This window comes from Apium graveolens, chromosome 4 (genome assembly GCF_009905375.1).
Source record: "Apium graveolens cultivar Ventura chromosome 4, ASM990537v1, whole genome shotgun sequence".
Taxonomy (NCBI): Eukaryota; Viridiplantae; Streptophyta; class Magnoliopsida; order Apiales; family Apiaceae; genus Apium; species Apium graveolens.
In genome coordinates, this window is record NC_133650.1 from 18,383,642 (window position 1) to 18,411,534 (window position 27,893).

At 33.0% G+C, this 27,893-nt stretch overlaps 2 protein-coding genes across 4 annotated transcripts; both read left to right on the top strand.

The window, feature by feature from the left end:
* The first annotated feature begins 17,297 nt into the window (after window positions 1–17,297).
* LOC141717861 (uncharacterized) lies at window positions 17,298–22,076 on the top strand. 2 transcript variants are annotated; one of them, XM_074520076.1, is made up of 5 exons: window positions 17,298–18,130; window positions 19,119–19,415; window positions 19,657–19,776; window positions 21,401–21,481; window positions 21,846–22,076. In XM_074520076.1, exons 1-5 carry the CDS (start codon window positions 17,362–17,364, stop codon window positions 21,872–21,874), a joined length of 1,296 nt encoding a protein of 431 aa, XP_074376177.1. In that variant the 5' UTR covers window positions 17,298–17,361; the 3' UTR covers window positions 21,875–22,076. The 2 variants fall into 2 exon arrangements, with proteins under 2 accessions (XP_074376177.1, XP_074376178.1); XM_074520077.1 differs by having other exon boundaries at window positions 17,299–18,130; window positions 19,119–19,403; window positions 21,846–22,074.
* A 3,081-nt stretch (window positions 22,077–25,157) lies between these two features.
* Window positions 25,158–27,893, top strand: LOC141717862 (uncharacterized). Of its 2 annotated transcripts, none has more exons than XM_074520079.1 (5): window positions 25,158–25,686; window positions 25,820–25,864; window positions 25,990–26,271; window positions 26,365–26,555; window positions 27,500–27,701. In XM_074520079.1, exons 1-5 carry the CDS (start codon window positions 25,470–25,472, stop codon window positions 27,530–27,532), a joined length of 768 nt encoding a protein of 255 aa, XP_074376180.1. In that variant the 5' UTR covers window positions 25,158–25,469; the 3' UTR covers window positions 27,533–27,701. The 2 variants fall into 2 exon arrangements, with proteins under 2 accessions (XP_074376180.1, XP_074376179.1); XM_074520078.1 differs by having other exon boundaries at window positions 25,180–25,686; window positions 27,523–27,893.

The following is a 27,893-nucleotide window of genomic DNA, read 5'->3' on the forward strand; positions in this document are numbered from 1 at the left end:
GAATTTTCTTTTTAACTCCAAAATAGGTCTTTTTGTTCCAAATCCTTCCAAGTATAGAATTTTCTTGTATCCTACAATAAAATATCAAAACCTATTAAATAAATATCCAAATCAATGGAAAACATAATAAATGTGAGAATAAAATCATATAAAATATATATAAAAATATACTCTATCAAACATCCCCAAACTAAGCATTTGCACGTTCTCGGGGAAAGAACTAAAATAAAAATTAAGTTCTAACTAACTAACATCACTTTCGTGGATGACACAATTGCATTGAGCATATGCAACAAGCCATTAAACCCCTAGGCAGCCCTAGTAGGTAGAATGTTGTCTCGTGAGGGCTTATAGTGAATCTACCCACAAAATTCATTTTTTTTCCTACCAAGTCTCAAGTATGCAACATATCATAGTACTCCGCGCATGTAAACCTCAATTATAAAATTTTTACAGTCTTTCTAATTCACACATCATTTGTACACAACTATCCAATTACACACACATTGTCTAAATAGACAAAAATAACAAGAAATGGACATCAAAGTTGCATCTAGTAAGTAACATGTCCTATATAAGAAATCTCACATAACTCTCAAGTCACACAAGTGTATAGGTTAAGTGTATCACTCAAGTTCAATCAATAAAGACATGCGCTACCATAAACTTGGTTGTCTACCAAAATCTCCACTACTTTGAATATATGCATGCACAAATCAAAAGGTCTTTGTTAAAGGTTGTAGCATGGCTAAGGTGAAGGGTAGGATATCAAGAAATAGGCTACGTGGCCAACTTGATAAACTAATAGAGCAAAATGTTCATTCTTAATTAAAGCACTAAAATGAAACTAGATCATGTAAAAGATGATCATTCTCTCACAAGCACTAAACTCCAAGTACATATTACCATGTACTTCACACTTCATATTCTACATATCAATGAACACAAACTATTTTTTATCTTCTCCTTTTTTTCAAAGTTCAAGTATTTCTCCACTAACCATGGGCAGTAAAAAGTCACCTAGAAAAATAAGAGATATTGTGATATCCCAGATTTTCAGCTATCATTAATATTATTATTCCTTTAATATGTTTATGTGATTTTCTGATTTAGAACGAATAAAATTATAGATATTTTATTCCTGTTTGACATGTTCGTTTCATTAAATGGTAATTTGCTAATTGGTATTTGGTCTCAATCCTAGTTATTATTGTGAAAGTATTTAATTACTTTTATAATTTAAAATTTTATCTGAAAGCTGATTGTTTTATCGATATCGGTAAAATTGAGTGTATTTTTCAGTCTTGGGGATCGAGTGTATATTTTACTCGCCTCAATATTTTATTTGTGTCTGAAATATTATTTGGTATTTTAAACCGTGTTCACCCGGGTATAGGGTGAGGTTCAAAAATATTTAAAAACAACATTTTACAACTATTTTGTTACGTGTTAAATGAATTATTATGTGTTTAATAATATTTAAAATTTTTTTGGCCATGATTTAATATTCAGTTGATTTGTGTGTGGTCCTGTAAGGACCAGAGTATTTTTCGGATACTCATTATGTGTTTAAAATGCATTTGAATGAAATTAACCGCAATCTGGACGCGTGTTAAAGTTTGTTTTTATCGAGGTACTTGTTTTATATCATTTTGCGGGCATTTACATATATTATATGTATTTTCAGGGTTTATTATTAATTTAGAAAATATTTTGATTTTATAAAAATTATAGGACCGAGCTCTCATCGGGACGTCAAACCCCACAAAAAACAGACTTTTATTTTTATAAAATTGTGGGACTTCCAAATATTTTATATTTTTGCATTTTTTAAATATTCATAATTTTGGGGAATTTTGATATAAATTTTATATTTATTTGATTAAATATCATTCCCCGCTATTTATTAATTTTGGACTAATTTTAATTATGTTGTATTATTTTTTAGTTAAAAGAAAAAGAAAAAAAAACAAAACAAAACAAAAAAATAGAAAACGTCTAAACTCCCCTACCCCCCACCTGGCTACCCACTTCCCCCTTCCCTGATCCCTCTCTTCTGTCTCTTTATCTTTCCCTTGTTTATATGTTTTCAATTTTTAAAAATTTATATCTTCTCAACCGTCCGTCCAAATTTCAATACCTACGCTTCGATACCTACGCATTGTTATATATATTGCAAGGTTTTGAGGAGATAATTTGCGTAGCATATTTTCGTGTTAATTTATTTTCGAGGCATAGAAAAGGAATTTGACGGCGTTGATTACCCCACATGGCATCTCAGCGTGTATATGTTTATGGCTATGAATTTCGGATTTTTCTGGAGATATTTTCCGGACATCAGATATTCACTTCAGGGTGATTAGAATTTATTTTGCGTAACGATTTTGAAATTCCCCCTTCATACTTCTGTATATTATAGCATTTTAGTGTTTATATATTTCTTTCGTAATTTTCAGAAATTGTTGTGGAAGTCGCTTTTGGCCGTGTTTTTCATTTTTGGCGTGTTTATATGTGCATATATAAATTATTGTGTATTTTAAATTTATTAATTTTATTAGAATATAGTTGGATTCTATTGTTTGGGATTGACTTGAGGGGTTCTGACCTCGGGAAAAGTCCGTTTTATAAAGACGTTATTTCGAATTTTTTTATAAAATATCTATTTTAATTTCAAATCATTATCATTTATTATTTTCGAAAATCATAATTTGAATTAATAATTTATAATTTTTTTGATTAATTATTTATTCATTTCATTAATTGATTAATTTATTTAATCAATTAATTTTATTTATAAATAATTGAATGAAGTGTAATTTTTTATAATTAATTCAAACAATATTTTAAGTTTATTTTGAGCTTTTAAAAAATATATATTGGTATTGAATATTCAATTAAAATTATTATTAATTGAATTATTCTTATTTTATTCGTAGAAAATAGACCGTTCATCCGTTTAATACGAAACGAATGTGTCTAGACTCGGAAAAATATTTCGCTTTCATTAAAAATGCTTTCGAGACCCAAATTCTTTTGTTTCGAAAGGTCGCAAGTCAGTTTTGAGTCGTGTATTTATCGAAATATCGTATTTTGACTTAGTTTCAGTTTTAAACATACCGAGTAAAATATTTTGATGAACTGGGTCATGTATTATATGAATTATGTGATACGTGAATTATGTGTTTACTGCAAGTCAAGGAAGATTTTCTTATGTGTTTACAGCAAGTCAAGGCTGATTCTTATTATATATTTGATTGTTGACTGAGATTGGAAACAGGTGGATAGTCTAATAAATAGAGGAAATGCTGCCGAATTTTCGGTTGATTTCCTATCTATTTATTAGATATAAATGAGTTTGTTATATAAAAATATTTTCAGTTACATATCATTGAAACATGTCTATGTGCATAAGTGGGTCAAGAGTCTTGTGTCTGACTGTTTTCGTTATATGTGGGTTATCGTTTGGGTAGACGATAGAGTATTGACGCGCAGTTTGTCGAGTAATTATCGTGTAGACGATTAAGATTGTATCTTTTAATTATAGATGGGAGTTGTTCAAGACGATCAAGACGAGACTTTGGGATCCAGAGTAAAGTTGAACAGTAATGTATATCGGGCTTCTAGCAATCGCAGGACCAACATATCAATGAATTGTTGAAATAGAAGACAACAATGTCATGAGATGTCAGAACGAGTCAATTGTGTTATTGCGAGTGTGCTTAATTGCTAAAAACCAAAGGCAAGTTTTCTTGTACTATTCTAATTCCATAATAGTTAAATGTTTTATACATCAAAATGATTGATTTTGATTATGCAAATTATTTTTATACGCTATTCTACTTCCAGAATAGTTATATATTTATAGACCTGGATTAAAATGTTTTATAAAGATTTTGTGAGACATTCCATGCATATAATCATTGGATTATTAAAATCATGCTATTCTAGCAATTGTTCTGCTAGAATATAATTCATTTCCAGATAGTGAATAACTATTTGAACAAGATTTACTCTATACAGTGGAACTTGATATTGATATTTAGTGAATAACTAATCATTCTAGTTATTTCGCCATCAGTTGTTGAGATTACTCCGGACCATGTGAAATGGGGAGTAGATTATGAAAGGATATCGATTGATTCGATTCCTTTATAACGGAAAATGATTTTGATTAGAAGATGCGTAAGTGGCCCGGGCAGACGGTCCAGCATTTAAGGCGTTGTGCTAACTGAAATATGTTAATACAATTTTGTCCTTTGGCCACAGTGTGCCTTTTTATTAAAGTATATACCGGTTATGACCGGTATGTAGCTTTTGTGGAGTACTCATTTTTGGGATCTAAATTCTATGACTTATGATCCAGCTCTATCATAGTGGCTGATCAACATGTGATAAGGCATCCGCCGGAATTTTGTGATTTTCAATCTAAAACTTATCGCTTACTATTTTATAAGCTTATTCAGATATCATTGATTATCTGTTGTTCTTTCTTTATCAGCATAATACTGTTGCTGATAATCATATATAAATGATTTATCTTGTGCTTCTATTTTGAATAAAAGGTGAAAATGTAGTTTTGATTTAGTTTATGGTTGATGTTGATATTTAGTTTGTTGTTAAATATCAAAGGTGATATTAATATAGATGATTGATGTTGACTTCAGTATGGGATGTTGTTAGCATCAAAGTTCGTATTAATATCTAATTTGATATGACATCAAAATGAGTATTAATTTCAAGAGTTGGGTTTTGAATGAGTTTATGATTCAGTCTATAACCACTGTTTCATATTGTGGTTTACGATATTTCTGTAAACACTATTTTATGAGTTTTATTCTCATCGAGATTTAAAGTATTGCTGAAGAATTTTCGCTCAAAAATATCAAAATGGTTTTGAATACATTCAAGGAACCAATTATGGGATTCCTTAACAAATTTTCTGATTCAGCAATTATGATTTTAAATGTTCTACTCTATTACAGATGTCGGCTTTTATATCAAAAGACCATATATATTCTATAACGAACTTGCTGAGCATTCTTTCGCTCATACTTGCCTATTTTTTTAAATTTAATCTTCCAGTGAGGATTAACTGAAGCTGTTTAGCTGCGTAATTCAAGAAAGGATAAGAATGATGAAATTACGAAGATGGTTGGTCCAGGGTTTGCGGACTAGTGTAAGTTATATTGTGTAAAGTTGTTTGTTTATATAATAGTTATGTTATCTTATATTTGGGCCTAATATACTTTTTTCGAAGTTATACTAGCGGGTTAAGTTTTGAGTTGAAATTGGTTGAAAAGAGTTTTGAAAGAAAGTGAAAATTTATTTATGGAATTTGGACATCTTGTTTCTGAAAGGAATATGTCCTAAGTCCAATCATGTATTAGGATTTAGGAATAACTTTTATGTAATCTGTTTTGATTTCAATGATATTAATAAAGACTTGTTTTGTTTTTATTACGGGCTTTATCTATTTAAGTGTTTAAATAAGATATACCATAGTTTAGAGTAAAGCTTTTTATGGATTATGATGAGATCATAATAGTGAGACCTAAAAAGATGATAACTCTAAACTTAAATAGTTCCTGGTCATAGGATTACTAACTGGTAATTAATAATCCGCAAAGATCGGTACATACGATGCTTGCTTCATTATGAAGGATGTCTGTTCTCATAGACATTTGTGTGGTGACACTATAGCTAGTATGTAGGTGCTTATTATAGAATAAGTTCACTGAACATGACTCGCACAGCTGAACAACTGACGGAGTTCACTCACGTGTCAGCAGTTGTTCACATAGTGATAGTTGTACAAGTATCCTTAGACTTGAGGTCATCATAGTCATCTTGTGTACAATGAACTATGCTTTGGTTTAGTTCTTAGTCTCCAGGGACAATTATTAGGGCTCTTCTGGGTATAGGAATTTGTACACGAAGATAGTGTATGATCAATAAAGGATCTACCCCTTCCAGTGAAGGAAGCGAATGTTCAAGGCTGATCCACTTATGCTAGTTCAGAAATCTCTGGCCAGAGTGAATGAAATTAGAAAGGAGTTTCTAATTTGCATAGAACTACGCATAGTAAATGGTAAGCAAGTGATTGAATTAGATAGGCTTCACACAAGATCCATGCCTTGTATTTAATCGGGACATTGTAGGGTAGAAGGAGTTTATTGTACGGTAACTATTCACTGAATAGGTTCTTGGTATTCTAAGCAGTGAATTCATATTATCCGGATAGTCGCGATATGCTGAGAAGTATCCCTCACGATGTAGAATAAATGTGATTAATTAATTAATCATATTTAATAAATTAGAGAATTTATATAAATAATAATAAAATAGTTTTATTATTTATTTCTACTACCGGCTTAATATTGAACCTACAGGGTCACACCATAAAAGAGAATGATTTAATGGTGGAGGAATTAATTAATAATGGCTAATAATTATTCATTTATGAAATAAATAATTAATTGGCAAATTTAATAATTGATTAAATGAGATTTAATTGATTATAAATTAATTAAGAAAAGTTCTTAATATTATTAATTAAAGGATTTAATTTTTGGAAATTAAATCAAGAGAGAGAATTATTTCTAAAGTATTTAGAAAAAGGATTAATGATTAAAAGGTGTTTTAATTATTAATGAGAATAATAAATGGGATAATAATAATAATATTTATGAGAAAATTTCAGCTGAAAATTTTGCCTATAAATACACTATTATAGACCCTAATTTTATTCTAACCCACACAAAACCCAAAAAGTTTGGAAAACCCAATTCTCTCCACCTCCTTCCTCCTCCTTAACATCGTTTTCTTGGTGGATACCGTTGGAGTGCTTCACACTTGAGGAGCAACTGCTAAGGATCTCTGATCGTTGTCTCCGAATTAATTTTAAAAGGTTAGATTCGATCCCTCGAATTTTTATTCATGATCTGTATGCTTTTATTTGGATTTTATATGTGTAAAAGTGTTTTGCCATGCCCCCGCTGCGTTAAAAATCCAACAGTTTCTAGAACGGTAACCTGAAAAGATCTTGGTATAGTTTGGGGTCACAGACGCTATATTTCAGTTGATGGCATTTTTAATTGATTTAACAAATTAATTTGGATTGAGATTTCATAGTGACGACCAAATCTTCTGACCCCGAATTTGGGGGCGTCACAGATATTAAGTCAATCCTTCATAATTTCTATTACAATGTACTTAATACCAGCACATGCATATAGATCGTCCCTTTCATATGATATTATACTTGACACCCCTTAGTCTCAAAGGAGTATTTAACCTCTTTTTTTCTTTTCCTCTTTTTGTTCAAATTGATACCCACCAAATTATTCACACTTCAACAAAGAAATCCCCACACTATGTATCACCAACTCTCAAATGAATCAAAATGCTCTACTAGTAAATCAAGACAAGAACGAACAAGTAGGTTCAAGAATTTAGATAGGTGATATATCAAATGAACGGATAAAAAGCTCAAGGGGTTTACTAGGGATATAATTTATGGTACTATTTAGATAAATGAGGTTCATCCTAGTGCCTTTATCATTTTCATGCATACAAATACCATGTAGTCTCAATAAGGTTTAAAACAAGCTCTAGAGCAACAAAATTCATGATGAATAACACACAACAATAAAATTGACTGATATAAGATGTACCAATCACAAATTAGGCTCAAGATCTCACAAGGTGAAAGCATGTTTCAGTACTTACTAAAATTGACAAAGATGGATATCAAGTTTTGGAATTTTGCAAGCAGATACAAGGAATCATCATGCAACAAATGATTTTCTATAGATATGGGATATCAACTAATCATGCAAAAGAAACTCCCAAGATGTGTACTTATCCTTATTAACACACTACGAGACTAGGCAATTATTTTATTTTTAAAATTTTATAATATATTCTTTTTTTGGATTTTTTATCATTGAGAACTCATTCCCACACTTAAGTTCATTGTCCCCAATGAACTAACTAACTAACAAAATACAAAAAGAACAAAATAAAATTCTACACTAAAAAGAATAAAAACTCCCATGGGATCAAGGTGTATGAAGCGAACATAACAAGTCAGAACAGAATTCTCGTAGTTGTTGTGATGGAGATGGAAAGATGTAAATAATATTCTGAAACGGCGGGACATTAGGAAACCTGATAGCCACACCCCTGCATGACACCCCCACGTGACAGCCCCACTGCTAACATATATATTAACATACATAACATAAATAATATGATATAAATATTACAACAAGTTTAATAAAGGTAAAGTATTAGATATTTTACATAAATATAAGTAACAAAAATGAAAGGAGAAAAAATCAAATAATTAATTAATTAACAAAATTAAATTTTTAAAAAATATAATAGTAGTAGTAGTAGTAGAAATAATAATAATATGTACATAAGTAGTAGTAATAATAAATGTAATATTAATATGTACAAATAATAATAATGATATTACTATATTATTAGTAATTATAAAAATATATAAATAATAAACAAATGTAATAAAAATATTATTAAAAGAAAAATAATAAGAATAATAACAAAATAAGAATACTATATAAATAAAATTATAAAATAAACAAGGAAAAAAAGAAAAAAAATGGCATACAGGGGATAGGGATACACGGGGGGGGGGGGGGGGGTTAATACACGGGGGAGTGATGTACATGTTTATGTACAGAGGGGGTAAGCATCGCGGGTCTATACATGTATCGCAGGTCGTGTATTTTATTGGTTATTTTTTACTTCAGACTTCCAGAGAGGTGAGGCATCGCAGGTCGTCAAATATGCACTGCGGGGCCGCCTTTTTTTCTTTTACATAGTCAGCCGCTTGAACAGAATTGCGCGCACCATCGGGTAGGGCTGTCAAAAAAATTCGAAAGATTCGATATTCGTCCGAAAAATCCGCATTCGTATCCGAAATAAAGCGGATATTACCCGTATTCGAAATAAAACAGATATTATCCGTATTCGAATCCGACGATTACGGATACGGATACGGATATAGGCATATCCGTATCCGATAATATCCGAATCCGAATAAATATATAATATTCAAATATTTATATAATTTAAAATTTATTATATTAAATTTATATTGTGTGTATGTGTATATAAAATTTGTATAAACATAATATTTAAATATTATATTTATATAATTGTAAAAATAATATTGACATATATAAAAAATCATTTGAGTTCAACAATTTAAAGATAAAAAATATATTAAAAAGATAAATAAAATTAATTATGTAATAAATTAAAATAGGATTAAATCACTTTAAATCTTATTTTAATAATTAAAAATAAAATTTTAATTTTTACTGTATTTTTTCAATTTTTTGTATTTTTAATATAAAAATAAAAAATCTGATTGAAAATTGGATTCGTATCTGGATATTATCCGTATCCGGATAGTATCCATCGGATTCAGATTCAGATATTATTCTTTTAAAATTTCCGGATTCGGATATGGGATTCGAATTTTCGGATCCGGATATGGATATAGGCAGATCTGTATCTGAATTATCCGTTTGACAGCCCTACCATCAGGGAGCATACAGTGTACGTGAATCCTTTCTTTTATTTTTCTTCGAACAAAGATGTTAAGTATAGAAGAATAATGCACCGTGGGCAGAAATATTACCTACCGTGGGCCATGCAAGTTAACATTTTATCCACGTTCTAGGCGGTAGCCCGTACCGTAGGGAGAACAAATTATACCGTAATCCTTATTTTTTTTAATATTCCTGAAACACTTCACACAAAAATTATTAAGACACCTTGAGGGAATAAAATTAAATAAAATATACAAAAACACTATCTAAAAAAATTCAAAGAAAGAATTTTTTTTTTACTAATTAACTATGTCCATAAGAACCTTGGGTTGCCTCCCAAGAAGCGCTTTTTAATGGTCATTAGCTCGACCTCTTCAAAACTGAAGTGGTAAAAGCGGAATATCCTCTTTCTCGATCATAAACACACTACCACAAAAATTATCAAGAGTGTTCTTCAAAATTATTTTTATCCTGCTAAAAACCTCCAAACAAGCATCAGAAAAATAAAACATGACATTAATAAGAAATAACTGAGTAAGTGCTTGTGCAATTTTAGAAAATTTTATGATAAAACAATGAAAAAACTCAATACCGCAAAGAGATCGAACTCCCTTAATATTCATATGAGGGGGAGACTCAGGCGGTAGTTTGTCGGCACCCCTAACTTCCTCATGAGTCATTCGAACATCTTGACTTATTAAATCAACAAATAAAGAGATATCTCCATCTTCTCCCTCTTCTTTAACTTGAAACTTAAGAGTCATTTTAAGCGGATTATCAACCAAAGTTTGAGAAATGTTTTGAATAATCGGTGTCATCATGTCGACCTTGTACCCCGTGTCCTCAAGTATGGGAGCCTTTTAAGTAGAGGTAAAGTGAAAGTAAATTTACCAATACCCAACCTTTGTTCAACATAAGCTATGTCTCGATTTAGGAATGGTAGCTTAGGCACAAGATGAGGAAGAGAAACAACAATCATCTTGGTATTACTTTCTTCTATTTCGTTATCCTCGCTCACATTCTCCTCAAGAACAACATCATTGATCACATAATCAGTGGCATGCTTCTCCTCAGAAATAATATTTATATCAGCACCGAACATCGATAAATTATCATCTTCAAGATCATCATTAAGAGTGATGACACTCTCATCCTCTTCTAGTTGGATAGGTTGTGTTGGTAAAAAGTCAGATTGCCTTGTAGTGGAAGAGTTTACCAATTGTGCAATTTGAGATTCTATCATCAAACTTTTAGTTTTAAGTTCTTTAATCGCATCAGTACTCTCCTTAAAACTCTTTTGTAGTTTCTTCAACAAATCATATACCTTGATCAGGTTGCACATCTACATTAATTTGAAAAACTTGTAGATCTTTTTGTAGTGGGGGATATTGATATTGATGTAGTGATGGTTGCTTTTCATAATATTGTTGTCGGTATTGATGTTGATCACGACATATAAAATTCTGAACACCATTATCCATGTATGAGAAATCAGATTGATCCACCCATTCTTGATCAAATGTATTAGAGTACTGGTTGTACCCATATCCATCTTCAAAAGAATTCATCTGTCCAAACTGAGCATTCTGAGAATTATAGATATTGTACGAGCATTCATAATAGAGCGGGCAATCGGGTCGTGTCATGTACTTTCGTGTCGTATAATTTCGTGTTTCGTTACGTAAACATGAAACCCATATCCGACCCAAAATAATTTCGTGTACCCATATGTGAAACCCATATCCGATTCGAATCGTGTCGTGTACTTTCCGTGTACTTTTCGTGTATATTAAATAAAAAACTATTATAATATATATATACATATAATATATAAAAAAATCTATTTTAATGTATAATTTAATGAAATATGGAGAGTATATATATAAATATATATATATATATATATTTTTTTACATAGTATTCTGTAAAAACTTGTAAATATTTATATAATATTTATATTATATACATAAATATATGCATGTATTATATATATTAATTTATAAATATATTTTTCTCGTGTAATTTCGTGTACTTTCGTGTACTTAAATTGAAACACATATCCGACACTAATTCTATCGTGTAATTTCGTGTTCGTGTACATTCGTGTTTCGTGTACCAAAAATTAAACCCATGTCCGTATTTTTCGTGTCGTTTCGTGTTCACGTGTCGTGTACCAAATTGCCCGCTCTAATTCATAAGTATAGTGACCTTGTACACCATAAATTAGATAAAAGTTGTAAGTTTTAGGGGCCACTTGTGACATCTCATTGATACTCATTGGACGCATAGTGGGCTTTGAAGTCTTTAGTAAGGCAATTTCTTGAGTATGTGCCTTAACTTGGGAAGAGAGGAATGCAAAAGCATCAACTTCATCCATAGTAAATCGATAATCACTCAACAAAGCCAAGAAAAACAGTAAAATTTGCCTCAATCGGACCAAAAGTTGCAACGAGACAACAGAAACAATCTATATAACCAAATAAAACCAACAAAAACTAACTATCTCCCCGTAAGAGGTGCCCAAAAACTTGATGTGTTATTTTATATTTAACCGAAAGCTCACAGTGTGTATTGCTAGTACAAAGTGGCAAGTGGGTCGTATTCACAAGGAGACAAGTTCTATCAATTTTGATTTAATTACTATAGATTGTTTCAAGAGAAAAATGATTGTGTGAAGAATATTTTAACTAACTAATAACTATAACTAAATTAATACTACTTAACAAGACACTAACTAAGGAGTATTAAAACCTAGGGAAATCAGGCCCACCATGCTTACATAATAATTGGCTTCTAAACTCAAGTAATAAATGTGATCACATAACTAAAGTATGTTAATCTCTCCCGAGCATTAACATTCTCGAAATCTTACACAATTTATCACTTCTAGTAATTTAATTAGTTAGGTAATTAGAGCAACTGTTAATCTCTCCCGAGCCTTAACGCTCTCAGAAATCCAATGATGATCCTGCTCTCACTTTCAGTTTTGTTAATCGTATGTGTGCCTCTAGTGAGTAAAATCTCTCGATCTATTACTCCTCTTGCATAAAATTAATTCATGATATCGGCCGATTATACAAATTAATACTTCAAACATAATCAACTAGAATTAGTCATAATAATCGAACTACTGTGAAAATTATGCCAAGATTATAATACAAACATGGCTTCACATCTATGCCCTAGAAAAGATTACTCACTAATGATTAAACAAGTAAAACAACTAAGATAATAAAGAAGCATAATTAAACTAATAAGAACACGTAAGAAAATCAGATAAGAAAACCTGTAATATTCAATCTTATCACGAGACCAAAATTCATGACTTTCTTCTCTGTATATAAAACCCTAACTCTTCCTACTCTAAAATAATACGTATCTAATAATATTTCTAAACTCTAATATGAGAGTTCTAAACCGAATAGGATTCTGTAATAAAAATTTGTAGTTGTGTGTTCACTGCAGTTTTAGGCTGCTCTAGATGAATTCTCTTTTTTGGACCATCTCTGAATTGAAGAGAATTCCTTGGGTTTCGCGTGGACTGTAAGATCGTCAAAAACAGACTTCTAGAACTCAAGATACGGGCCAAACAGTGTTGGTAGCCCGTGTAGCCGATTTATACAAATTTTCTTGTATTTTAACTCCAAAATAGGACTTTTTCTCCAAATCCTTCCAAGTATAGAATTTCCTTGTATACTACAATAAAATATCAAAACCTATTAAATAAATATCCAAATCAATACAAAACACAATAAATATGAGAATAAAATCATATAAAATATATATAAAATATACTCTATCAATGGGGCACACAATTGTAACAGAGAAGAAAAATCGAATGCTAACGAAGGATTTCACTTTTGAGGAATTCATTAGAGCTATTAAACAAATGCATCCCGATAAAGCCTCTAGACCAGATGGTCTCAACCCGGCGTTTTTTCAAAGCTTTTGGTCAGTAATGGGCTGGAGATATTCAGATTTTGTAAAGATTGGTTTGATACTAAGTATTTTCCGGGGAGTTAAATAATACAAATGTTGTGTTGATTCCAAAAAAAAAGAGAATGTTTCGTGTTTGAAGGGACTGAGACCAATTTCTCTTTGCAATGTCTTGTAAAGATTCTAGCAAAAGTGCTTGCAAATAGATTGAAAGTCATTTTGCCATACATCATATCGGAGAACCAGTCATCTTTTGTTAAGGATGGAAGTATAACAGACAACGTTCTTGTGGCTTTCAAAATTATTCATCATATGAATCATAAGAAGAAGGGTTGTGAAGGAGAGGTTGCTTTAAAATTAGACATAAGTAAAGCTTATGATATAGTTCGTTGGGATTTTTTATGACACCAGTTGAAAGTAATGCATTTTTCTGACACTTGGAGTGATTGGATGATGCTATGTGTTAAAACTATTTTTATAACTTTTGCTTCAATGATTCTATAATCGGTCCAATTATTCCTAAGAAGGGATTGAAGCACGGGGATCCTATATCCCCGTACCTATTCTTGCTTTATGTCGAAGGCTTTTCTAATGATCTTGATACAACGTCTAATGCTGGTGCATGGATGCCAAATCTGTCCTTCAGCGCCAACTGCTTCACACTTGTTGTTCGCATACAACAACTTCTTATTCTTTCAAGGTAAGACTGAAGAAGTTATGAATATTAAGAATTTGCTGAACAACTATGAGCGTTGCTCAAGCCAGGCTGTTAACTTTCAGAAGTCAGGTGTGTTCTTCAGTGCTAACATGAAGCAAGATAAATGGTGTGAAATCTCTGATATCTTGGGAGTCCACAATGATATTTCATCCTCAAAATATTTAGGACTGCCTACACTTGTAGGTAGGTCTATAAAGCGAGTGTTCAGCTATCTAAGAGACACATCAAGTAAGTGTATTCAAGTTTGAAAAGGCAAACATATCTCTCAAGCTAGGAAGTCGATTTTAATAAGGAATGTTGCCCAAGTCATTCCTTCGTAGACTATGTCTTATTTCTTGATGCCTAAATCTCTTTATCATGATTTGGAACAGCTATTCAACAATTATTGGTGGAAGTCCGGAGGTGCTGATAACCAGAAAGGCATGAACTGGCTTTCATGGAACAATATGTGTACTACTAAAAATAAAGGAGGTATGGGATTCATGGATTTGTATGGCTTTAATATCTTATTATTGGGGAAGCATGTATGGAATTTTCTGCACAACGCCACCTCTCTTGTAGCTAGACCTTACAAAGCAAGTTATTTTCCTAATTCCAATGTGTTGAAAGCATCGAAAGGTTGTGGCTCTAGTTTTATCTTGACAGGGATTTAGAATTCCACAGAAGAACTTTTCAAAGAGTTTATGCGGGAGTTCGGTAATGGGGAGAGTATTATAGCCACTAAAGATCCCTGGCTAAGGAAGAAAGCTGATTTTTGTGTCGATCAACACCCCATTTATGAAGGAAAAAATGAACTGGTGTCTAGACTCATTATCCCTAATCAGAAGTAGTGGAATTTTCCCCTTATTCGAGATCATTTTACCTCAGAGGATGCAGATGCTATTTATTCAATTCATGTGCCGCAACGAGAAGCTGTGAATAAAGTGGCATGGATGGGCTCGAGTAACGATGTCTATAATGCAAAATCGGGATATCATTATTGGTTCAATTTTGCACTTTGGAAGTTCAGTCTCATCTCAAAATATTTGGTGGAGGAAAGTGTGGCACTTAAAAATTTCAGACAAGGTGAAAGTCTTTATTTGGAGCTTTTATCGTAATGTTATCCCTGTCAGGCGAAGGTTGAGCTCGAGGGGGGTTAGACTTCCTATAACATGTCCCATATATTTGAGAGATATTGATAATATGACACATTTATTTTTTGATTGTGATTTTGCTATTGGTTGTTGGAATTATGTGAATCTTCAATATGATTGGAGTACAGTTGAAAGTGCACCTGATTGGATGCTAGAACAGCTTAGTATGGCAACGTTAGTGACTTCATAAAATCTGTATGATGTTGTGGAGGATTTGGAATTGGAGAAATAATAAGGTTTGGGGTTCTAAAGTGGTCACACTACATTTGCCATGGATTATAGATTTAAAGAGTACTCTGAATGGGTTGATGTAATGAAGAATCGTTCGATCAATCAAAATATGACAGCAACAATGAACAACACGTAGGTGAAGTGGCAAGCTCCTGCAGAAGGAGTTTTGAAAATCAACGTCGATGCGTCTGTGTTCCAAGGTGCTCAGACTTTCACTATGGGAATGGTTTTGAGAGATCAGCGGGGAACCTTTATTGCGGGTAAAACTCTATGTTTGGCTGCAGTTAATTCAGTTTTTGAGGCTGAGGTGTTGGGAGTTTGGGAGGTCCTCGCTTGGATCAAAGAACGTCACCTGGACAATGCTGAGGTGTTAATCGAGTTAGACTCGTTGCTTACAGTTAAGGTTATAGCAGGTGGTGCAGTGAACTATCTTGAGGCCGGTGATATCATTGAAGCTTGTAAACATGAACTAAAATCTATGCTTAAGGTGTCAGTTTATTTTTTTTGGAAATATGCTAACCGGATGGCTCATGAAATAGCTGGAATCCCGTGTTTAGTTAATTGCAAGAATATATTCATGTCTCCTCCTACGTGTTTGTTGGAGGCTCTTCATATTGATTTTTCGAGTTGAATGCAATCTTTCATTTTTTTAAAAAAGTTTATCCGTTTATAACTCGTGTAACACATTGGTCTTTATTAATACTCAACGTCGATAAATCCGAGAGTCTAGAAATTTTGTGGTATATTTTTGGAACATGGATTTGTTAAGACGCATTTTCAGTCCACTTCAAGGCATTTATTTTACTTGCACTTACTCGATTGTATTCGTTTCAGATCCAAAATCGAAAGATTTACAATTTTTCTTCTAGGAAGAAAACAAAAAATATTTTCTATTTTTTTTCAAAGGTAGAATGATCGGGAAATGTCATTTCTTTAGATGATTGTTGCAGTTCGAATCGAGCCTTATATTCAATAATGAGTTCAAATTTAGTTTAGTCTCTAAATGAGTCATTTTTGTCGTTCAAATTAAACGAGTTTGAATATATGAATGAGTTCGACTTATTTAATAGACAATTCAAGTTAATTCGTGAATTAAACGAGCATGGTTTAGATGAGGTGGCTCACAAGCTCAACAACTAAAAAGTTAAAATTTTATTTAATGAATAACAAAAATTATCATTAAAATAATTTATATGTAAATTCTAAACTATTTTGAGTTAAGTAGAGCGGAGTTTTGAGCTTGAGATCCAATCGAGTTTAATACGTTCTCGGCGCGAATCATTTAATTAAAGAGTTTGAACTCAAACCTGGCTCGTATACGAGTTTGAGAAGTCTCGAACTCACTTGAATTATTTCACTTGAATTATTAGGATGTCAAATTGTTGTCTCGAGCTTACTTAAATTATTTTGAGGTCACTGTTCGCAAGCAATATGGCTTGAATTTATTATTTCAACAATTAACTTCAGAAAACACGTAAAAGAAATTCCATTTTTTTTCAATTTATTTCTTCCACCTTTCATTATTTTCTACCCTTAATCCTATTAAAAATTTAAGAGCACAAATATATTTTTCTATGAAAATCAAAATAAATTTATCAAACCAGTCGTCTCGTCTTACACAATAAAAAAGTCAAAATAGAAACCCAAAAAAGTCAAAACTCAATAGTTTAACTGCAAACCCACTCGCTTACGGGCAAGAAGTGGGTACTTGAATTTTACAGTCAAACAGAACACAAAGTACTTTGAGTCGGTTGTTGTAATGGTACCGTCTTTCTCAGCAGGCCAAGTGCCTCTCCCGCAATCCTCATCCTCCCAAACAACATCTCTCCTCTTCGACTCCCCTTCATCCTCTCTAGCTTTACTCCACTCTGACACCTCCATCTCTCTCTATCCATCTCTCTCTCCCTCATCTCTCTCCTCCTCATCTCTCTCCTTCCCTCAAACCTTCATCTCTTCCCCCACTTCCTCCGCCGCCTTTCTCCCTCTCCTTAACCCTACTAATCGTCGCCTCCTCTTTCTCGTCATCTCTCCCTCTCACTCCCCCTCCTCTCTCCTCCTCCGCTTCTGGCTCCTCAAACCCTGCAATAATCGCTTTGTTAGAGCTCATGTTGAGTGTAACCATCACTTACTTAATTACGATAATGTGAAATCTGGTGTTGTGTTTGGTGTGAGTCATGGGGCTTCTGTTAAGGTGGCTGCGATGAGTAATGTGTTTGTTTTGTATTGTGTTTCGAGTATGATGGTTTATGTTTTCGCGGTGAGGATGAGTGGAGGAGAGGAGAGTGAGAGTGTTAAGTTGATGAAGACGGGTGTTGTGGAGTGTTGTTTGCCGGTTTTTAGTGTGGGGGTTTCATCGAGGTTTTTGGTTTTGGGGGAGTTTGATGGGGTTCGGGTTTTTCCAATGCAGGTGCTTGTCAAAGGGAGGGTTAAGAAGAGTAGTGCGGGTAGATTGGTGAATTTGATTGATGGGAAGGTTAATGGTGATGATGGGAGTGTGGGCGGAAAGATTGATAAGCATTCGGCTTCTAGTAAGTTTATTTCTTGCTTATGCGGTTTAATGTATTGTTACTTGTTTTATTTCAAATTGGCTGTTGTATGTGTTTGTGAAGTTTCAATGAGACGGTTTAAATGTAATCAGGGTGATTACGATTTGGTTTAATGTTGTTAATAGTGGTGAGCATATTTACTTTTGATTAGATGCTAGTCTCTTACTAATTTGGCTAGGGCTATCAAATATAATTTGGACGGTTTCTATGATCAGAAAACTGACATTGCCTTAACATGCTTGCTACTATGATTTGAATCATAATTTCATCCTTATATTGTGATCTAGGATACTAGGACTATGTCATATGTTTGAGGGATGAGTTAAAGATGTTAACTTTAGATAAGAGCACAATTTTCAAAAGTTAGGATTTGTTCTATTGAGTCAGGTAGCTTAGATTTAACACAGTGCTGAGGAGGGATATTAAAAAAGTGTTATAAATGCGTGGCAGGATGCCAGGATACTAATGCTCCAGCATTGGGGATATAGATATTACAAGTTAAAATAAAAGAAAGTTATTGAGGCAACACATACTTTTGGGTTCTCAGGTTGCCCACTAGATACATTACACACTAGGAAGGAAAGCTGCATCTGCAACATCCAGCATATTGAGAGACATTGATAGTGAACAAGGAGAGGAGAGAAAGTCTTAGTGACAATACTAAGATTCATCACCATGGAGCCATCACCTTGACAATATTTTAATCATCATTGATTTATTTAGCTTATACTTGTATTAATGACTTGTGACTTATATTTCTCTACTGGGAGTAATCTGTTCTCTTATTTCTGGTTTCTCTGTATGGTGAGAATTTCTATATCTTTGTGATTTCTACATTCTTTTGCTTCTTTGGTTCTTCTGTATTTACTATACTACTACTGCTTATACATATCTTATGAGGATTTCTGAAAATTTCTATTGTACTATTGTCTACAGCAGCTGACTGTGCATTACTGCATTGTACTTGCAGCAAAACCGAGGTCTGCAAGACTGACACAAGACTCAAAAGAAGGAGGTGCTTGCTTTGTGTCGTTTAAGGAGAACAGTGACAGTTTGAACTCAACTGAGCTGCAAATGAAGCCTGTAAAAGCCACTAACATTGAGGCTTTATCCCCAAATGAATTTTTGGTGATGGATTCAGCTGGACGTATCCACCACTTGCGCCTGTCTAATTCTGTTCTTGGGTCTGACATTTCGTGTTACATTAATCAGTTACCTCTTAGCATTAAAGTCCAAAAGATGTCTGTTCTTCCTGGTATTTCTTTAAGTATGCCGTGTTTACATTTTAAGTTGATTGTCTGTCTGCTTTCTTATAGTATCTGGGCGGTCTAGTTTTTTTTTGCTAGTTCAGACCTAGAAAATTTTGCCTTTAAAATTCATTTACTTCAGGAAATAGCAACCTATTCACCTTCAATAACTTTTGCTGTACCAACGTAGCTTTGAATATGACCTGCACGGTCTTGTTAACCTTCTACAACTAAACTAAAGGGTTCACAATAAATTTACAGGAGCGCAGACCTTTTGGATATCCGATGGACAACATACTGTACATGCAATCTCGTTTTCCAACTCAGATACTTCTATCAACGGAGGCAATAGGAAGGATGAGGACATAATGCAGATTTCAGGTTTCTCTAATTGCCACTTATTATCTCGAGTATATATCACGTCATATATAGTTGGTTTTAAATGCCATTGTTTATCTTTTAGTGGTTACGCAGTCCCTTGATGCACCTTTTGATGTATGGATAGGAGCGGATCTGAATTCTAAGACCATGATATACTAATATATCACTATTGAATTTTAACACTTGGAATGCCTCTTCAGCAGCAATTATTTTTTATCATAGTTTTTACTATACTTTGTTGAATTGGTGGATAACCGGTTATTACTCCCTTGGTGTTTGTCATGTGCGGCATGTACCTGTCTTCACTTTATGTAGAGTTCATTTAGGTTATTAAGGGGATGGTGCCATGATTGCAATCATGATATTGAACTTTAATGAAATTATGGTATCTCAATTACTGCACCTTGGTGTACCTTGGACACCTGTTAACTTCAACTCTTCAAGAAATAGTGGTTATGTACTTACTGCTTCTTTTTTAATTTATAAACCTGTCAATTTGTGTTCGACTTGTTATCACTCCCTTGATGTTTCCCATACTAAGCATATACTCCCTCAATCTCAATCATTTCTTTACAGTTTTTTTATTGTTTGGTACCCGAACTATTATCTTTCCATTTTACACGCCACCAAAAATGCGATATATAAAGTTTCCATAACTTGTTTTTATTTTTTATTTTTTTGAATAAAAATTTAAACATTTTTTTTATTCAGAAGATTTTTTTTTTTAAATAATTTATGGAACTATGCCATACAGGAGCCTTAAAATGCATGTTGATCCCTCTGTCTCAAATGTAAAAAACCTAATGGGACGGAGGGAGTATCTTTTAAACGGCAAATATGCAATTCTAGAGGGTGGTGTCATAATGCAATTATGACTTAAGTTTAATGGTATTTCAATATATAAGTTCTTAAGATTAGAGGGTGGGGAATTTTGTGCATGCCAATATGCCATGAAAATTTAGTATTTAGTTTGAAAAATCGTATACAAATATGAAAATAAATGTCCCAATTCATTCAGTCATGTTTGGATTTTCAATTTATGTAGACGACACCGCATGAAGTACACGATATATATATATATTTATATTTCTTATAAATATGCTATGTATACAGGAAAATAATATGTGTCACACAAAAACACAATGTGAATAGTACACAAACCCATTTAGTGTCCTGTATGGGTTTGATGCACAGACACACAATACGAAACGGTTGTCAGAGGGTTGCTCTTTAGCAACACGACTTAACATTTGCTACTGCATTTTCCCTGGGTCTTATTCTAGTATGAATTATGTGCATTGTTCAAATCGTAGCAACCAAAAATACATCTCCCAAATACACGTCATGTATATCTTAGGTTCTGATATAGTTTGAAAACCAAATCATAATTTTCCTCTTTGTATTTCCCCTCTATATTCTGCTTATCTTCATTCCATCATGGCATCATCTGATTTGCAATCAGTTTAATTTCTTCATAAGATAGTTGTTCTATGTCTTGAATCTGACATTCCTCTTTTTCCCTTTAAGCTGGCTTATTATTATTGCATATAATCTGTTGTGATATATTGCTCAATATACAATTTTTACTTGTATTTCGATTAAAATTTTTCAATTTATTTGCCAGTTACGTCAGCGATATTTTCCAGTGAAACAATACAACAGATTGTTCCTTCAGCTTCAAATGCAATATTGATCCTTGGACAAGGTATTTTGTGGTCCATACTGATTGTTATGTTGTCGAAAGAATGCATACCTTGTGATTTAGGGTAATGGATTTTAATTTTTGACTTCTTGAAGTATTAAGCCATCTAGCAATTTTCATATATGAAGTTTGCTTTGAGAAATGCAAATTAATCGTATTGATATAAAAAATGTTTAAAGGTTACATATTAAGCTAACAGGTTGGAAATTTGGGCTAACTTTACTAACTTTCGGTAGGTAACAGTTAGGATCTATGCCACTGTAAAATCAATATACTTTTATTTTTCCCCAACCTTTTCCTCTTTATGTTGTCTTTAAATGTAACCTTTATCTTTAAAGCTGTCTCGTAAATATTCTGTTTTCTGCAGGAAGCATATTTGCATATACAATTTCATAGAAGTGCTTTGGTAGTTTGATCTTTCTGTAGTAAGCAGGGGCTGTCTCCTGGTAGAATTGACCGGTAAAATGATTTCATATAGTATTACTGTTATATTATGTATGTTGTAATGTACTAAATTAATGTACTTCCAAATATAACTTTAAATATTAGTAAGTCTTGTTTACTTTAATTTTTTTATAAAAATTATTCTTTTTGAAGATAATTAAGTTTCCTGTAGGAATTTCTGTATCAGGTTTGATGTTGTTTATTAGTATACATCACCAGGGCTGAGGTATAGATATCATCGAATACGTAATTGTTGGAAGTTGAACTTGTAAATGGAAGTGTCTCACCCTCAATTTTTTTAACACCCAGTACTAGAAGGGATATCTTTCAATAGGTAAAATTTGTTGAAATGAAGCTCAAAACTGTTACTATTGTCCCTTTGCCAGATGATTGAAGCTGAAAACTTACGGACAGAGTAGAAATTTGGATGGAATAGGGTGTATTCGAATATATAACGATGATGCAAGTAAGGAAGTAACATAAGGATTCTCTACATTTTGGTAGCGTCAATAAAGATAAACAAGAAAGGAGAGATTCAAAAGCTGCATATGATAACAAGAAATAAGACAGACATTGATACCAACTCTAAGAATATAATTAAACAAGACAGCAAAACTTTAGATATTAAATGGACGAGACTAGTTGAAGCCATGTGAAATCCTTTTCTAGGATAAAACTATCATTATTTTTATTTAATTTAATTGAAATAAAAAATCAGATGATGATGTAGAAGATAGGCCATCCGGATAAGGCTTTGTACTCTCTGTTTCCTATCCTTGCCAGCCACTTTTGCAGAAAGAACTGGGGGAAAAAAGTGACATAACTTTGAACAACCAACGGTTGGCATTGGCATTGTTGTCTTTTCAGAAATTTCAAGTATCTTAATCGAATTATTTGAGGCAAATTTAGTGGGTCTTTTGTTATGATTAATTTCAATTTGTTTTCGGTAATTAACTTTTTCTTATTCTGTTAGTAGTGCCAGTGCAAGTGTGGAGAAGTTAATTTTATAGTTAAAGTCGCGTTCCCCCAAAATTTGTCTTATAAGAGCAAGTTCAGTTGTAGCGCTAAAATGAGTGTTATTGCTATGGTTAGAATAATATAAGATCATGGAAATGATTATTCTCTAACACCTTGAGATTTTAGAATAACTGATTTCTTGACATTGTATCAGAGTTCAGGCGGTTTGATTCTTGCCACCCCTAACATTTTTCAAAATTGAGAGACACAAGAGACAAATTTTTGAGCAATCGGTTTTTAAACAAGAGTGCTTCGTGAAGTGATATAAGACCGGAATTAAACAAACTATTGTAATAACTTCCCATTATCTTAACCAAGAACCATCAACATTCGACATTCCTAAAGGGAAATATTATTAGACCGAGTGGTTATTAAGCTATTAGTATTGTTTATTGCAGAAGTAGGCTGCGGTTGAAGTGTCATCCTGGAGTTAGGAATGGTATATGAATAGGACAACTCCTATGACGCTATGGCATGATGAATACATATTATATTTAATTGTTTACTCCATATAATAGGTGATTTTCTCAAACAGGAAATTTTGAATTAGGGTCCGGTCCACTGTTATAACCATTCATATATAATTTTTACGGATAGATTTAATGATAAAAATTGATACGGATAGATTTTCTCAAACAGGAAATTTTGAATTATTATTTTATCCACAAATTTTTGTCGTAAACATATGATTTGTCAATAATGACCGGATATGGATCAACAATCTATAATATTATCTTTGCTAAACAAGGAAATCTTGACAACATATTTACCCATTAACAGAAAATTGATAAACATAATTCAAAAACCAAATACGCCAACCACAAGAAAACTTATTACAAGCTGATAAGTGATAACGAATTCCATTTAATTTATTTGGATAGATAAAAGGGAAAAATTAGACTGAAGAAGAGATTAAATACAAAACTGAAAGCAGGCCTGCATCCATCATTGCTGTGACCTAGCTAAACCGTGATAACGACAGACTCACATGCATATCAAAATTCTGAATGAATACTGGAGATAGCCCAAGAATATAGAAAAAAATTAACGTTCTTCGTAAATTAGCCAAGCCAGGCAATAACAATGATTCATGTGCACACATCGAAGATATATATGTATATCCAGCCCACGCTGAAAATAACAGACCATATGTGTCTTTTTTCACCAATTTGTGAACTCCACAAGCTGTGGGTTATATCACTAATTGATGAGTCTCCATCCTGCCTTGCCCCTAGATTCGCTGAAGTATTAGGATGGGATATGTCATACTTCCCTAATGCCTAGCTAATAAGTATTTCAATTCTGTCTCCATTTGTGATGTGAGTTAATTCATTTTTTACTTTCATTTTCGATAATTCAACACACTCATGCATTCACGTTGTCTTCGACTCAACAGCTTGAACAGACTCATGTATCCACGTTGTCTTCGATTGAACGACTTAGTCGTACAATATATTTCGTACCGATTGACTAAACAACCCATATAACGAAAGTTAAACGGAGTATTGGGACTCAAATTTGATGTCTTCCTTAAACCGAACTCTGATATCTTGTTGAGTAACTAATTACTCTAAAACTTTAAGAGCAAGTCCAATGTAATGCTACACGTGGTGCTATTTTATAATTTAAAATCAAATGTTAAAAATTTCAACTCTAAAAGAATTATATACTTGAATGCATATATGCATTCTTGGTTCTAAATTTGAAACCAAGAATTTATGCATCTAGCCTTATGATTCAATAACGGATATGGTATATCGAGCACTAAATCAATATGCCGATCTCCAATGCATACTGCGATTACTTCAAAAATGAAAACAAATAAACCATAAGACCTTCTGATAATTTTATCACGGAAAAATATTTGAATCAAGATAAAATAACTGCGAGTGAATAAAGAAATGGAGGAGAGGGACAGATGAAGGGTATGATGGGCTAAGTCACTGAGCAAGTAAAAATAAAAGAGGAAGCATCTGCAGGCAGCTAGGCTAAGCATTCAAATTTGAACGAAAATGTGACCCCCATGATTACTGTCTGCACAAACTATAGGACCATATAGCTTGACATGACATTCACTAAAGTATATAGTTTACCACTGTATAACTTCCAAATATGGAAATCGACAAATTACACTAACAGCATAAAGTAAATAAAGATTGAAAATTATTGTATTACCTGAATAGTAATTTTAATAATGAGTTTTACATCTGGTACTCGCAAAAGTTTGGGACTATAAATGCATAACACCAACCTCTTAGATTAGACTTGTCACCCATCCATGTGCCTGCACCCTTAAATTCAGTGGCACTTCACATTTTTCACTCTTGATTTTGTGCTGAAATAGAGAAACAGTGTCCTAGGCAACTGTATGTCTACATGTATTTGTGTGTTCTTATTAGGATGATTTTGTAAGTATTTAAACTTAGGTTGATTGATGTGCATCATCAACTTGATGAGAAGAATAGTGTGAGGGCATAAAAATCTTGTGTCAAACTTCTTTCTCAATTTTTTTTGCTTATTGCTGTTTTGAATGGCTCAATCTCCATTGAATTCGAGACGTCCAAGTGATATTACAGAGACGAATCAAAGAGAATGGAGTCTGAGGGCACGGATGATCAGCCGGGAGAACACGAGATCAAGAAGGTTTTCAGCTTCTTATATAGCAAGCTTGAGAGAAGATTCAAGATCTTTTAGATCAAATTTTACCATTTCTAGCACAGCTTCCTCCCCTGGATACAACTTAAAAGGTTAGATTTCACCTACATATAGTTAATGAAGTTTTTAGGTCTACCTGAACCCTATATGCCTATATAGCATATTTCTACTTGTGTTTCTAGGCACTCCCATTCTTACTTTATAGTAATGTTTTGTTTTTCACAGAGGAGATCGACCCGTCGACGTATTCGTTTACAAGTGCTCTTAGAGGTAAACTTAACCTTCTATACACAAATGTCACATGCATGATGCATGACTTTGATATGCATCATCTTGTTTATAAAGATAAAATTATCTATAGATGTTTATATTTAACCGTAGGATATGAAATGCAGCATTGCAGGCAAGATCAGTGAACACATGGGAGTGCCTATCACCGGAGGGTTTTGCGTTAAACTCCAAGTGGAATGACGCTGAGAAATACATATGCAATCCTCTCTCAGGAGAAGTTCCGATGGAGTGTTTGTCAGCAAAAACACTTAGTGGAAGGTCTTTTCGAAACTTGACCAACAGATTCACAATGTCTGCTCCTCTTATTTACCCCACTCACTCCAGATTCAACCAAACAACAAAGCCATGTGATGATCAAGAAGCAAAAATTCACAATATCATCAATGGTAGAATACTATATTATGTCTCTTGTCATGGAATGCTTTTAAACACTTTAGTCTGTGTGTGTGTAACTATGTTATTATCCTCTTGCATTTCAGAAATGAAGGCAGGAAACATGTTTACTAGGGATGTAGGAGTTCAAAGCACATCACCAGATTTTACCTCTAACAGTGGTACTTCCCCTGCCTCAAGCTCTCAGATGGAGAAAACCTCCTCCAAATTAAATGCAGTAGGAGAGGCAAATTCACCTAATTCTAGTCCAAAATCGAGTTTGGAAGAAGAAGAAGAGGTAATTATCGCGACAATCATTTCTAATACTTGAACAGTAATGACATATAATTCCTGATTAGTAGTATGATTCTGCATTTTAACACATTCATAGATACTTCAGAGAATAGTTAAAATGAGGGTGATGGAATAGGGCAGTGATAAAAAGCCTTGGTCCATCCTGGGTCTAGTTAACATGCACAAAACTAAAAGAAACCATAAACAAGATCTATAAGCTTTGTGGTGAATATCATTTGCAAGTTTGAAATTAATTTTGTAAATGTGTGAATTAAAAAAAGAAGGAATACAACACTTATTCGAAAACCATCCATATATTGTCAAAATCTGACTCATTAATGGTCCCCAGAAATCTATCTCCAACCACATATAGGTGGATTTTGTTTCTGCAGGATATATATTTTCCGGGTCATTTATTTTTTAGTGGACATATCTTCAAGGTAAAAAAAAAACTTTTTAAATTTCAAATGGACAAGTCCTTCTGATCCATGCTCTTCTGTCTGTCTGTATTTGATTTCACGTGTGTATTAATTTCTCAAAATTGAATTTGGTAAATATCTTTAAAATCTATCTAACCTAAATCTGAATAGACCATATAACTTTAGATAATAAACTGTCTCTCAGTTATGTCAAACTCTAATGATAAACATTAGTTTTAATGAAGTAGCTTTCTAAGTTACTTACCTTTCTATTTATGAAAGATATGGACTTTTCTTCCGTAATGTTAATTGCAAAAATTTAAATATGTGTTTTCATTTAACGGTATCCATAATCCATCACACATGTTTTTTTTTTCTTTTTTAAGATGAAACACAAGAATCAGACTTGATTGATGGGGTTTGTTGGTAGAGTGTCATGTCTTCATACAGTGTCCAAACATTTTACAAGTTGCAATGCACATTGTTTATTCATGTCCAGTATTAAATCATACTAATAACTAGTAATTAGTTTTGGCATGTCACGAAGTACAGGTTAAAGTGAATGAAACAGTCGACGAGAAAGAAGAAACAAAGACGGCAGAGGTGGGTGAAAAGACAATGGAGAAGAAGAGCTGCATTGGGTGTTTGCCAATTAGGAGTTGTTTGTGGAGAAGAAAACAGGAGAAAGAGTATAAACACATACCCAGAAAGCAGAAGAAGAATATATTCCCTTTACCTTGTTAGTTTCTGTATTAATAACGGAATCGATAATGCTAAAACTAGCAGCAGGCATGGCATGCCAGACAATGTGTTTAAATTTGAACACCCCTAATCAATCAACTCTCTCCCTAGGTTGTGTTTCGGACTACTTCTTATACTTAAAGTGTGTCTGAAACCAATAGGGCCTGTCTTCTTTTTCTTTT